Here is a 15,099-nt window from a genome sequence, read left to right on the forward strand (position 1 = left end):
TGGAGTCCAAGCACACTAGTCTATTTTGCATTAGTTTCTTATTTCATATAATGATTTTCATTACAAATTGTATTACTGCCAACAACTTGAGTGAAATGTAGAATCTTTGAAATATTTACATGAAGTTTCAGAGTTTCTTAGTATTTGGTACGTCCCCTTTTTGCTTTAATGACAGCGTGCTCAAGCTGGCATGGACTCCACAAGTTTGTTCAAAACCTTATGATCCATTTTAGATCAAATCCATTGGAATGTCCTCTGAGCACGAGCTTCAGTAGACAGGATTTTGCAGAGTAGTTTTGTGATTGTTGCAGCCAAAAATGCTTGATTTTACCGTGACTTTTAAAAAAAAAAAAAAAAAAAAGTTTTTTGTGCTTTTGTTTCTGGAAATATACTTGAATTGAGAAAACTGCAATTGAACAAAATTGCTTTTCATGATCTTTTGCAGTGATGTTTGTTGGTAAATGAGACCTTTTAGCTGTACTCATGTTTGACACACATGAATCAAAGAGGCCTTTGAATGAATTCACGTTGTGATGATGTCACATGACGCGTCGTGGCACAAATATGCAGAAATTCTGTGATCATTTTTTAAATATTGCAAGGTCCTTCAAATATTACAGTGTGCATTATTAATTCCTACGATCACAAAATTGCTAAATGTTGGATGGATTGAATAGAAGAGATTAGGCATGAGGAACATCTGACCTTTCTTACAAAGTAGTTAACAGTCAGTATCACAATGTTGCTTACATTTAACCCTCCTATTATGTTATGGGTCAATTTGACCCATTTCCACATTTGAGATGTCTGACATACCGCTTAATCTCTCTTTCTCTCTTTGAAATTCTTTGACTTTTCCTCATTTAGGGTTATGAACTTATATGCAATTATTTATTTATTTATTTATTTATTTTTGTGGTCGTAGACAGGCCATAATAAAGGTTTTCTGCTTTAAGCTGTTCTTTGCTGGGGGGATTTTTTGTGCGTAATTAAACCCATAACATAATGGATGTACGTATTTTTCCCGACATAATAGGAGGGTTTAATACGGAAATAGAAAAAGTGCAGAATATTAAATATTCAATATATTGAACATTTACTTTCTTCTAAATTCTAAAACCAATTTAAATTGGGTGGTCTCAAGCCTATCTATCTATCTATAAATATATATATATATATATATATATATATATATATATATATATATATATATATATATACATAGAGAGAGAGAGAAAGAGAGAGAGAGATTGTAAGGTTGCGGAATCGATCATCTCGCGCGCTTCTGTTTTGCTGGTCTTGAATGGGCGGGGCACGAATGGGCTTTCTGTAAAGGTGAGACTCCGCCCACAGGAGGCGCTGCGTCCACCTGCCAGATAGAGAGAGAGCGAGAGAGAGACAGGGAGAGAGAGAGAGAGACAGGGAGAGAGAGAGAGAGAGAGAGAGAGACGTCTTGCTCTGGCGCGAATTAGCGGAGTGAATAAGTGCTGTCCGTGAGGAATACCCCGCGCGCGCGCACGCACACGCGCACGAGCGCGCACCGTATTTCTGTCCTCGGATGTTCAGCCTGTGACAGTGAGCAGTAAGCGGCTGTGTACGTAAGAGTGTGTGTGTGTGTGTGTGTGTGAGTGTGTGTGTGCGCGTGTGTGTTTGGACTGGAGAAGAGCAGCAGGGCGCATCGCGGGATTTCTCCTCACTCTTCTCTCTGGATTGTGAATGGGGTTTTATCCCGGGATAAACTTCGGATCATTTCCCAGGTGAATGCTGAAGTCCGGGACTCCACGAGCGTGTAGAGAACACGCGTGTTTACTCTTGTTTGAGCATTTATTCATAATAGATGAATAGTTCCATTCTTGCAGGTTTTATCGCCGTAAAATCTATTGTTTTTAACTAGACCATAATTAAATCCTTATAATTATGGGTAATCATACAGTTCTCTTATTCCTTAGTGCCAGGTGTTGGCGTGGGTGTTTTGGGTCGTTTGGTATTTTTTCTGTTACTTATTATTTATTTATTTCTTCATTTGTTTGTATTTATTTATTTGGCATTGTTTATCGGTTTGTTTGTTTATTTAAGCTCAGCGAATATCAATAAGTCAGGAGCATTCAGATGGAGCCTATCTACTAAATTGAACGGTGCGTGGTAAAGCTGGGTTCCAGGCACCTTCCTTTATTCCCACAGCACTCCTGTGCAGGATGCCACTATTATATTTAGTTACAGGTGCAATTGGATCTTAGACTGAGTTGCTTGGCAGTCATTAAAGTCTCCTGGGGTGTGTGAGGGTCAGTGTTCACCCACTGCTGTTGGCAAACGGACAGTTAATACCTACCGTCTTGAATGAACTGTTGTTACCTCCAGATAGAAGGAAATACACTGTAGACACTGTGGCGAGCCGGGGCTGTTTGCTGTGTCTGGTCCATCATGACCACTAGTGCACGATTTGGATTATGTTGAGTAAAAATCTAAACGAATAAAGTTTGAATTCTGCGTTCTGCAGTCTGGCAAATAGGCTTGAGCGGAATCTAGACTGTAGACATGTAGCTGTAGGTATCCTTATCTATCCAAAGGAATGATTCTAGTGCATGTTGGCCGTCTCCTTTCTCTAATACGCCTACCATACTGTGTAATTATCTATTCATAACCGATCTGTTTGAGCAAAGGGGATGTCGAAATTTGGATTAAAATTGTGCAGATTTATATTTACAGCTTCAGTTTCTACAAGTTGGTGTAACCTGTCTGAGCATTACCCCTACCCCCCTCCCCTCACTCTTTGTTCTCTGCAGGGCTGATTGTTTCTGCATATTTTTTGGACACAATGATTGAGCAGAGCACGAGGGATTTGTTTCTGGGGACCCTTCTGGTTTCTGTGTTCTCAGCTGTATCAGTCCAGAGCAACCCATTTGCTTCCCTGCCACCTCTGTCAGCTCCGCGGATCTACCTGTCCTTTAAAGGTAAGGTATATACAAACATAATCTGGTGGAATTCTGCTATGTGAAACTGCTTTTATTGAATTACACACAGTGAAGCCGGAAAGAATAAAAACAATAGGCACCCCTCATTATAATCGTGAGCATTCAGCTTTTATACAGATTGTGCAAATTCATATGAATCTGCTATCGTGAGACTCTGCCTGATATAGCCCTACTTAGGGGTTTGGATTTGCCACACTTCTGACATTTCTGATTTATGACTCTTCCCAATCTGGAAGCCGTTGGTGCGGTTATGTCGTCCGAGGAAGCTGCAATATTCAGTGGTTTCCTGTTTCAATTGGTTGTGCAACTGCTTAGTAGGCTGCTTCTTGGCAAGAGACGTGGCTGCTTGGATCGAGATCGTGTGGGGAAACATGCAATATTAGTTAGCACTTGCTGTGTTTTCAGGCTGCAGTACAATCAAGGCCACACTGCACACACTTCTCGCACATGTGTCATGAGTGTGTGTTTCCTAGACCATTATGCTTCCGCTCCATTTCCATAGCATGTGATTCAGTGGTCAGAGACTTCTTCTGTAATAGAGTTTAGGTTTCTTTGAGTTTGTGGGTAAAGTGCTGAGCATGGTAGCTCCCTTCATATTCTTACATGCTTCTAAATTCTCAGTCTGCTACAACTCCTTTTGCTTGCCTAGGTTACTTTTGAGTTTATGTTATTGAGGTTTTTTAGGTTTGGTGGATATTCTGATAGTCTGACCACAATGCTGCTTAGTTGATTTCAGCAATGCGCTTTGATGAAATGTTCTTCACAATGGCTTGCATTTCAAGATTTCCTGCTGTAGACACTTTTATTTTTCTCACCTTATATAAAATTTCATCTTGGTTCTAATAATTAGGGGTACAGATGGCCAGTCAAATCAAATGCAGGGTTTACCTTTACAAGGTATAACTGTGGGTTTAAAATGATCAGGTGTTATTTGAAAATAATGTCCTGTCGTCCAGGCACAACAAACGCAAGAGGTAAAAATATAAGATTTAAAAGTTGCAGTTGAGAGGCTGTTCAAACAAGTCAACATAAAGCATTCACTTTGTAAGGCGTTACAAAAGAAACTTTGCTATTGTAATCTCCTCTGCCGAGTCGGTTTGTTTGGAAAATGTTCTATTATTGCTTGGTGTTTTTGCAGGTTTCCTTTGTCTCGATCTTGTTTATACAGTTCTGCCTTTTTCCGAGTTGACATGGAAACGTAAAGCTTTTGCCCATGTGACTAAAATATAGCACCATGTGCCAAAATATATATCAGAGAACATACTAGTTACATGCTTACAGGGGCCAACTCAGCTTGGCAGCAGGCATGAAGAATTTCTCCCACAAGAGTCTGGAAATTTTCACTAGACTGCCCTTTTACTAAAGGAGGCAGATATAAATGACTAAAAGCTAAAGATATGAGATAACGCAAGTCTGCTTTGTGATCTATTACTTTTAAGGCTGTGGGGTTTGACACCCTCAGTCCTTTTTCTCTGCTTTAAAGAGACATTTTTTTTTTTTTTACTGGTTTAGCTGATTATTTATGTCCAGAACAACCATTACACACTATTTACAAGCAAAAAGATAGACTTTGGCCATTCTTATCTGCTTTTAGTGCTGATCTTAGGATTGGAATTGAACTGCTCACTTAAACATGTGTTTAGTGAGCGAAAGGAGGTTATGACATGTTCGGCAGTACATCATCTTGTCAAGTACTGCTGTGTAGCTTGAAGGTTCTCTAACGAACAATAAAGAGGTGTGTTATTTATGGTTGAAAAGAACGTTTAATCTCAAGAATCTGAATTTGATTCGGGCAACACTGGCAAAGAAAACAAGAAGCTTTTAGGGGATTATCCCTTGCTAACACGCCTATCAACATTCATACAGACGTCTAGTGACTAGACTATACCACCACCGTGTGTGTGTGTGTGTGTGTGTGTGTGTGTGGAGCTGAAAACTGACTCGACCTGAACGAAGAGGAACCCTGCCAGGTCAAGTCAGTTTTCATCCCCGGTGGTGTCGGCAAGTTGAGAAGAGATGCCACTGTCTTTATCACCTCTTTTCACATTACATACCGTCTGGGCCAGCAGTACATCCTAGGAAGCCAAGATAAATCACGTCTACAGCTTAAGGTCTAGGGCTCCTATTTACAAGAGGTTCAATCCCTCTATCATCTCACCGCCAGCTCAAGTTTAGGTGTGTGCCTTCATGTAGGTTTTGATTTCATGTACGTTCTTGCTTTCTGTCCTCTTTCTGCACCCTGACACACTTTCTCCCCCTCCCTTTTGTGTTCAGAATCCTCGCTATTTTGCTCAAAGCTAGCCCAGAGGACTTTCAGCGCCCCACTGCGACTTAAGAGTGCGCGCGTCCATGTAACCACTCAGTTTTGACACGCTGATGGATTTATGGACATGCTTCTGCATATCATATCCATGTTTAATGGTTAGGAAAACACCTAAGGCAGATTCAACAGTTTGGCAAAAAGAATGCTCTGCTTGTGATCGAAAGCGTTGTTTCGAGCAAATCTTGTGCATATTGTTTGAATTCGAATTCCAGCACTCAGAATCTGAAAGTAGCAGTAGACTCACAGCATATTTTCGACGTGGAGTCTTGAAAAGGCAGCGCTGAGATTTACCGAGATGTTTGCAGTGTGTCCAGAGCAATGCATAGATTATCATAATGAAAGACTTGCTTGCTGCAGAGTTTCTTTCTTAAGTGCTCGTCTAAGTGTGTAAGTGTTTCTGGCTTCTCCAGTGTAAGCTTTTAATGTGTGCTGTAGCATGAGCTTTCTTAAGTGCACTGTCTGAACCACGTTGTTGTATATGAAGGTCCCTATTGTGTTTTTTTTTGTTTGTTTTTTTTAAGGCGTGGGAGTGTTGAAGCCGCTGCTGTATTATCATCCGAGATATGGGATATGTGGGAAATTGAAGGAATGACCACGCAGACTTAGATTAACACTGTGTCTGAAATCGTTCTTTCACTCACTTGTTCAATATTTACTGTATAGTCTGTTCTATATAGAGCGTTATATAGGGCAGCAGGAACAGGCTGCTGTTGGACTGAATTCATTATTTGCTGTACTAAATGCTCTGAAAACACTTGATCGTGACATGCTATTATATAAACAACTTGCACATTACAAATTACCCCCCAACCTGAAACCAAAAAAATACAGATGTGAATTCTTTATAAAATACTCCATGAACAAGTTACTTGTAAATATTGTTAAATATCTATTATTAACATTGATTGGTGATATGTTATCCATGCTGACAAGTCAGTTTTTAAGCTGAAGGAAATCATTATGTGACTTAGTGAGGAAGAGATTGTGGATTCTTGGTGCATTATGGGTAATGGTGCACATATGCACACCATGTTTTTCTAGATGTTCTATGATATTTTGTCATTGATAATGTGTAGGCTAAGAAGATGACTGAACTTTGTGTGTGTGTGTGTGTGTGTGTGTGTGTGTGTGTGTGTGCATATACACTTGTGTGTGTCTGACCCACTGACTTGTGGTGCAGGCAAGATAAGGCCTGATAATAGCTTTATAGATTTCTGGCAAAACCTGCTTCAACTTTTTCCCCTTTGAGAGCTTGTCATCTGAGATAAGTCATCAGCCTTAAAGGTTGTTAGGGACAGATTTAAGGCTTGTTTATATTGCATGTAGTAGCACCCTGTGGCTCTGTGACTGCAGGACCCATACAATAGCACATTTTATACACATTTTCCAAGCTTGTACTGCAGCTTCTTTCAGTTGTTGTTTGTTTTGAGGGGTTTCTCCCTTCAATCTCCTCTTCAGGAGGTGAAATGCTGCTCAATTGGGTTAAGGTCTGGTGATTGACTTGGCCAGTCTAAAACCTTCCACTTTTTCTTCCTGATAAAATCTTTTGTTGAGCTGTGAGTGTGTTTTGGGTCATTGTCTTGCTGCATGGTGAAATTTTAGTCCAATTAGATTGGATGCTATTAGATTGGATGATTTCTCTGTAAACTGGCAGACAAACCCATCATGAGTTACATCCTCAATAAAGATTAGTGAGTCTGTTCTAGAAGCAGCCGTGCAAACCCAAGCCATGACACAACCTCCACCATGCTTCACAAAATGAGCTGGTATGTTTTGGATCATAAGTAGATCCTTTCTTTCTACACATTTTGGCCTTTCCATCACTTTGGTAGGCGTTAATCTTGGTTTCAGAACTTTTATGGCACATCTCTGTATTTCTTTGCAACTGTTTTGGAGTTTTTCTTCACAGCTCTTACAATGTTTATGTCATCAACTGCTGTTGTTTTCCTTGGCTGACTTGTTCAATGTCTGGTTGTTAGAAGACCAGTGTTTGCTTTTTTTCTTTTTCAGGACATTCCAACTTGTTGTATTGGCTATGTCCAACGCATGTGCAGTGGCTCTGATAGATCCCTCTTTTATCAGCTTCAAAATGTCTTCCTTTTCTCCCATAGGCAGTTCTATGACCTTCATGTTGGTTTATCTTGTTTAGCAATAACTGCAGTCTTCATAAGCAAAACCCAGGCCTTAACCCAAGAAAAGACATTGAGCTATTAATTGTTTAATCAGTCTAACAGGGCCCACCTGGGCAACAAGAAACACGTTTCAGTCACATGTTACAATATTTTTGATCACTTTAAATATGGGTGGGTTCAAACAAAAGGTGCCACAAGTGCCATCTCATCTATATTCTCATATTCACCTTTCAATTTCTAACCCAAATGTCTTCAGTGTGTAGCAAAAACAAAAAATAATTGGCCTTCCTGTTTCAGTATTTTCTTGGGGAGGGACTGTGAATACAATTGTGTAAATAGTTGTGTTTGTATTGTGCTGCTTGTTTGTGGTTGTACAGCAGGATTGGTCTGCCTCTCAGCACAGAGGATAAATTATTTATTATCCCTCAGCAGTATAGTAAGCTCTAATAGGCCTAGACAGAATACACCACCTAGGGTTTACATCTGTGACCCCATCAGGGCACTGTGTGTGTGTGTGTGTGTGTGTGTGTGTATAATTGGGGTCCACAGTTTACATGTGTGACCTTATCAGGCCATTATGTCTGTGTGTGTTTGAATTTGAGGGGCACCCATTTCTATCCCAAAACAAGCACTAATGACCACCCATTTATGTGTGCCAGAGGCTGGGATTAAGTTTTAATTGCTCTCAGTTTATGTTTGCTCAAAGTCACTTAAATTCAAAACACTTAACTCATCTCAGCCCAAGCACACACACACACACCCCTTTTCTTTGTGGTCACTGAAACACCTGGAACCGTAATTTAGCTGTGATCTGAAAAAAGAACGAACCATGCAGACCCCCAGCTGCAGTATTAACTCCGAAAGAATCAACACGTTACATTGAAATGTTTCTCAGTTTTGACAAAAACAAATCTGTGTTTCAATTATCTCTGGTAATGATTAGGGAGAAGAAGAAAAACTGTAATACCAAAGTTTCATGGCTGTTCTTGCCTGTGATTAGAAAGAAAATGTGCCAAATATATTTGACATGTGATGTTCATTCATTCATTCTTCTTCAGTAATCTCGTTATCGTGGTCAGGGTCACAGTGGTATTTGATGTTGCTTTTGTTAATTTAATCAAGCTAAAAAAAAGTTTGTTTCCAAACAGTGCATGAGAGTCCCCTGTGGCCATGTTTATCCATCCATCTTCTATACTGTTTTATCCTTTTCAGGGTCATGGGGAAACCTGGAGTCTATCCCAGGGAGCATTGGGCACAAGGCGGGGTACACCCTGGACAGGGTGCCAATCCATCGCAGGGCACAGTCACATACATACTCACACACACTATGGACATGCCAATCAGCCTACCATGCATGTCTTTGGACTGGGGGAGGAAACCAGAGTACCCGGAGGAAGCCCTCCGAGAACATGCAAACTCCGCACACACAGGACCATGGTGGGAATCGAACCCCCAACCCTGGAGGTGTGAGGCAAACATGCTAACCACTAAGCCACTGTGCACCCTGGCCATGTTTATGTTTAAATATATTTCGTTTCAGCACTGTGAAATATGTGCCCTACATGAGGAGTGAAAAAACCTGTTTCCATTTCACTTTGTCGCATCGCTTCTTGATCGACAGACCTAAATTTCCACCTCAGCAATATTTAGAGATTTGTTTTCATTTCAGGTTTGATGTATTTTATTCACTCTGGTCTCTGGAACACATTGGACAGGCAGTTGACAGCGCCAATAGCTGTGTCCTTCACACCTTTGACTCTCCAATTATCCTAATTCACTATGTATTAAAACGCCATGGGGCAAAAGTCACTCCTTTGCTTTAGCTGCATGGGCTTTGAGACTGAATTGCATGTCTGAAAGCGGTGTTTGGCGGTCCTATCTTCAAACTAATAGCGTCGTTTTGTTATGTTCCCACCACGCTCACTTAATTGGCCTGTTGTAATGGTGATATTTATGGAAATTTATTAGCCCCAAAGCGTTGTATTCACTCTCGTGTTGATGGAACAATGTGGAGAGGAAGAGAGAAGAAAATGCGTGTGAAGATGTTTGATATTTTGAACGCATGAATGGTGAAAAAAAAATTGGTCTTCCTGTAATAAGAAAGAGAAACAATGAGACAGTGAATAATAGAGGTAGTTTGCGGGTTAGGAAATAAAACTAACAATACCGATAGAGAATATGAGAGATTACTAGCTGAAAAGATCACACACACTTTGAACCAGTGTCCTAATCTCTGTATTGCTGTTAGGAACATTTGAATAGTCCCTGGTCCGTGAGAATGTGACTATCCTATGCTAAAGACATAGCACAATATAAATAAGGACAACAAAACAGGTACCCATCTATCCACAGCTTGGTTAGCTCTCTTTTCACCTGAATCTTTTGAGGAAAGGTGTTAAAGAAATAGAGGGATTGTGTATGTGCGTGCGTTTGCAACCGCCTTTGTGTATCTGTCTACCTGCCTGCCTCTCCACGTCTCTGTCTGTCTCTTTGTGTCGGTTAATATCTGGACAGCATGAATGAGATCCCATTATATCTAAATCTTTTCCTAAACTGTCTTGAATCCTTTTCCTTTTGAACTGAACATATTTGCCCCCGAGTGACACCGTGATTGCCCATCATTAGGCTCCACTTACAGGCCCAGTCGGGTTCTTGCTTTGTAGCTGCAACCACAGAAATGTGACAGAGCGATATTAATAACCCTGGGAGTTGGGAGGCATCTCTGCACATTTTTCTGGGGTCGTCCCATGGGCTGCACTCTAATGGAGCTCTTGGCAGCATAATAAACTTAGCCTGCTGACCCTTCCAGACTCTTGCTCTGCAAGCTCTCTGCATGAATCCCCACAGCTCTGTCAGATCTACACGGGCGCAAGTGGCTTTAAGTTCTTTGTTTCTGTGTTTATTCAGTCAGAAGTTCATTCTTTATAAAGTAGGTTTTCATCTTTGCAATCGAATTTGGAGAAAATTGGAATATTGGTAGAGAAGTATCACACTCTTTCTTGGTTATTTCTTGTGGATTTTAGTAAATAGATCTACATCTGTGTGATGTGTAAGCCTGCAACAAACATTTGGGAGTTTCAAGGTGGTGGTGCATCCTGGGATCCTGTGCTGCTTTACTGGATCTGAGCTGTCACAGCGAGTGTGCTCTGTGGAGGAAGAGTGAAGGTGACAGGCACAGCTAAATATAGAGACCTTACTGTCTCACACCCCCTCTCTTTCTGTCTCTCTCTTCCTTTCTTCCTTGATCTGTCAATCTCTGCTTTGTTGTTTGTTTCTTCTCCCTGCTCAACTTCATTTTTGTCATCCTGATCATTCTATCTTATCTTGATCATCTTATTTTTATCTTCCCACCCCCTAATGCCCATCTATTATCCCAGTCCTGTGTGACACGTCTCTGAATGCATGGAGACATTCCCATGAGAGGAATTCGGACATTCATTTTTTTTTTTTTTTGGCTAAGGACAAAGCTTTCAAGCATGTGTTTTATGGACCACTTAAAAAAGAAACTGTGAAAGATACTGTGGTGGATGAGAAGCTTGTAGACATCCGTCATTTCAAACATGGCCCCATTAATGCTGGAGGCTGGATGTTTCATCCACAGGAACTTCTTCACTGTTGCACTTTTGGTCCTCATGGGGGGGGATGATGTTGGCGTGAAGCGAAATGTCAGTGGCATGGACCCAACGCGTTGTGTGTGGACAGTGTGGAGTTTGTGCTGACGAACTTAACTGTAGCAGATGGTTTATAACAGAACTAGTCTTGTCTTTCATCTGCAGATAGAGTTTTTTTTTTAACCAGTAATTTTTAATCAGTTCTCTTTGTCTCTTTTACATGAAGACAAAGCATGCCAAGATTGAAGATCTTTCAGATTAAGATGTGGCAATCTATTGGAAATATTGTATGTCAGGGTATTTGGACATGCCAGATTTGCAGTACTGCGCATGAAGAAATATATTTCTGCTGCCAAGATTAAGATAATTTTCTCATGAACTATATTAAATGAGTGCTGACAGACTGGGTTTTGCAATACGCTGATTCAGAACTACTTATTAAATATCAACTATATACCTACAGTTTTAGAAACTAAAGGCTCTATCTAGTACCATAAAGGGTTATTTGCTTTGACAGTTTCTCTGTTAGACAGCTTTTTTAACTTTTTTTTTTTCTAAGGGTGAACCTAACATTAAAATGATTAATTAAACTAAATTTACATAAAAAAAAAAAAAGGTTTCAGAAAGGTTTGCACGTATGTGAAGTAAGCTAGGAGTTTTTTAGCAGCAACTAAATTTTGTGCTGATCCTAGTAGGGCTGGACAATATATATATATATATATAGATAGATAGATAGATAGATAGATAGATAGATATCATGATAAATGATTATGCAATACACTTTTCTGGGATATCACTGGTATGGTGATGTATTTAAAAACATTACATTTTTAATAATTACAAATTAAATGGTACTGAATGAATGCCGTTGATTTTATGTAATTTTCGTTTTTATCTTTTGTAGGCATTAAAGAAAAGTATCCTCAAACTCAGTTTAATGTTTTTTTCTTTATTTTAGTACAGGTACTGTTTTGCAGTGTTGGCTAAATTTATATATCATGATACGCTTTGTGTATCGTAGAAATGTCCTCATATCGCAATATGATGTTTTCATCATATCGCCCAGCCCTATATCCTAGTTGGTTTTGTCACAAAATCCTGTCAAGCTATGTCTCAAATTGCACAGCATGCACTGTATTTTTATACCATACTCTATATATGTAACAATTTAGTACAAGGATTATTGTAGGTTATTCACATTTCCGATTGAACACTACCATAATGCAAGAGGAAATGGAAAAATTACCACACAGCATCACAGCAAGTCACGGCATATGAACAACAACCAATTTTTACATCCATTCATTCAAATGTTCACCGTAAACTCTTTGACACCTAAGTTTTACATTTGGTGTCTCCTTCACCGTTCATGTGCCTTTATTTTTTTTAATGTTATCACCATTTTGACCATTTAAACAATGGTAAATATGGATGATATGGATGATAGCCTACAATATAATACATAGTATGTTAATACTTACTCCAAACTCAGCATGGAGCGCCATCTATAACAAGAGAAAGAAAACTCTGCCCATAGGCTATCTATGCAAAATAATATTCTATCCTCAACTCTACAGTAATACTCCACCTAAATCCCAACCTTAACAAAATGCTCTCATTTCAAGCAGGTAGTATTTTTTTGGACTCCTCAAAAATACAAATACACACAAATATGCGTATCATACATATTTCTAAGTATATATTATTGAAGCTTTCTGGGGTTTTTTTTTAGCATTGGAAATCCATAAGTTTTCATAGTTGCTTGCTTTCCCACATTCTTTGTGTCCATAGTGGATTTTCAGCAGTCTTGCATAGGTTATCTAGGTTAACAGACAGATGTTTTCTGTCATTTTGTATATCTGTGATTAATGCAGGAAGACGTGAAAAAAATGATAAGGCAACAGTCAGAAAAAAAAGCCTCCATGTATGTGGGGATGTGTGTATCTGTCTGTTTGAGTGTGTTGAAAGATGGCTTTTTCATGATGACGGCATTTCGTATCCAGATGGTATCACGTCAGACAAAATTTAAAAATGGAGCCATGTGCATTTTTCCTTGTACTACTTTCCGCTACTTTTATTAGGCATTTAAATGACTTGAGCCCTCCATGTTTCTCATCCAATTGCTGGTCAGATTAGGGAAATATTTCCCACAGTTGAGGATCATATGTTTTTTGTTTTTTTTTCCACATCCTAGCTTTTTTTTTAATACCAGTCAGATAAAGTTTCCCAGACGGCCATTCTGCTTTTACTCAACGTTTCATTCTCGGCTCGACTGAATTTCTATGTCAACAATTGTGAAATTGTCTTGACTTTCCCCATTGTAGCCTTTTCTTTTTGGTATAAAAATAGGAGAGCTGTGGGGTCCAGCACATTGCAATTCAATCAAACTCACCCACATTCAACTGCAAGGTTTATTTGTAAGCCAGGTTCACAAAAGGAATTGGCACAAAGCAGATGCATAGGGAGCCCAGGCCTAAACCACTGTGCCTAAGCTATCAAGGACCTTTGTGTGGAACCTTTTGTGTGGAACTAAAATAAAGAACCAGAGTAGAATATGATGGTGCTGATTGAAAATTCAGTCCAATAAAAAAAAGTGTGTGTGTGTGTGTGTGTGTGTGACTGTTGATATATGTAAGTGGCAAACATTTTGCGTGTGTGTCTGTGTCCTTGATCGTTCTATTCATAATACATTTCCAAGTGTGTCTTATAAACACAAATAGTGTATATCTTGATCTCTGTCACTACTTTTTAACACATTGACAGTTCGTGAATATTTACATTTCCATACAGTAGTACATAAAATTTTTTAGCAGCAGGAAGACAACTATACGCATTACTGCAAACATCAAGCAAATTTTACACATAATCTGTCATCACGGGGGCCTCTTGACGTGTTGCATGGTTGTAGGAGTCATAGTGTGGAGGTCAGAAGACTGAGCTTGACCTTGGTCCTGAGACTGGGGGGTGGTGGGGTCAAGGGCGCCTCTCTGTGTATGTTGTTTTTGGCTGCCACCATTTATTACCATCTGTCAGTCAACACTGGATGCTGTTACCGTAGTAGTGCAGCGGCTCAGCCAATGATCCGTGCCACTAGACCGAAAACATTATTACATGCAAGAGAAGGAGGGGGTGTTGACCAATCCCAGAGCCGAAGGAAGATAACTAAGTGCTAGCTAACAGCAGGGGGTAAAGGATGGTAAAAGGAAAAATCTGTCTTTCTGTCCCACTATGTGGAATTCATTTGACAGAGAGGGAAGTGGTAGGCAAGATAATGAAGAGAAAAATTATACAACAGGGAGACAGAAATGAGCAAACGCTAATGGAGTGTAGGTTATCATTACAGTGGTGAGGTGCACAGTGTTAAGACTATTGGAGGCAATAACCAGGGCTCTTGGAACTACACAATAATCAGCAATCACTGAGTGACGGATGAGACAGACTCTTCTAATCAGAGCTCTGATACCAAAGAAGGGAGGAGTGATTCACAGGGAGGAGAGACAGAGAGTGAGAGAGAGAGAGATAGCTCAGCAAGCTGTTTGACTGTGAACATTAATGAGCATACATGTAGTGTGGAAATAATACAGAATAGACAAAAAAAAAAAAGAGGAAAGAAATAACTGGTGGGGAAAAAGCACATTACATGAACTGGAACATTACAGTCGCGAATTTGAGCCTTTATTTTCATACAGACATTTTGGACATGAAAATGTGAGACAGTGCCTTTATTAACCTGTCTATATGTGTACCTAAGTATTTATGCACGTGTATAACCTCTGATGGAGTGTGTGCTGGCATAAACCTGATGAGAAGTCCATGTAGGTTTGTATGTGCATGTGTCTATTGTATATGTATTTCTACGCATCTCCCAGGTAATATCCCTGATGCTGTCCAGATGGTGCACTTCAATTCAGCAGCTGCGCATCTGCGTGAGGAGAAACGTGAGCTAGCGTGGAGCGCCACATGTGGGCTGGAGCTCAGCCTGTCTATGGGAAAACGGGGCCTGTGGTTAGGCCAGATTGAGCTCCAGTCTCTAGGGACGCTCTCAACTAAGTGTGAATGCC

At 39.9% G+C, this 15,099-nt stretch overlaps 1 protein-coding gene across 2 annotated transcripts in view; it reads left to right on the forward strand.

The window, feature by feature from the left end:
* The first annotated feature begins 1,416 nt into the window (after window positions 1-1,416).
* Window positions 1,417-15,099, forward strand: part of sema3fa (sema domain, immunoglobulin domain (Ig), short basic domain, secreted, (semaphorin) 3Fa) — a 59,187-nt gene continuing 45,504 nt past the window's right edge. For both annotated transcript variants that reach the window (XM_053636041.1, XM_053636042.1), the window contains exons 1-2: window positions 1,417-1,757; window positions 2,784-2,951. In XM_053636041.1, the coding sequence (XP_053492016.1) occupies window positions 2,816-2,951 (136 nt within the window). In that variant the 5' untranslated portion in view covers window positions 1,417-1,757; window positions 2,784-2,815. The remainder of the gene's footprint in view (window positions 1,758-2,783; window positions 2,952-15,099) is intronic.

Source organism: Ictalurus furcatus, chromosome 11, assembly GCF_023375685.1.
Source record: "Ictalurus furcatus strain D&B chromosome 11, Billie_1.0, whole genome shotgun sequence".
NCBI classification, from domain to species: domain Eukaryota; kingdom Metazoa; phylum Chordata; class Actinopteri; order Siluriformes; family Ictaluridae; genus Ictalurus; species Ictalurus furcatus.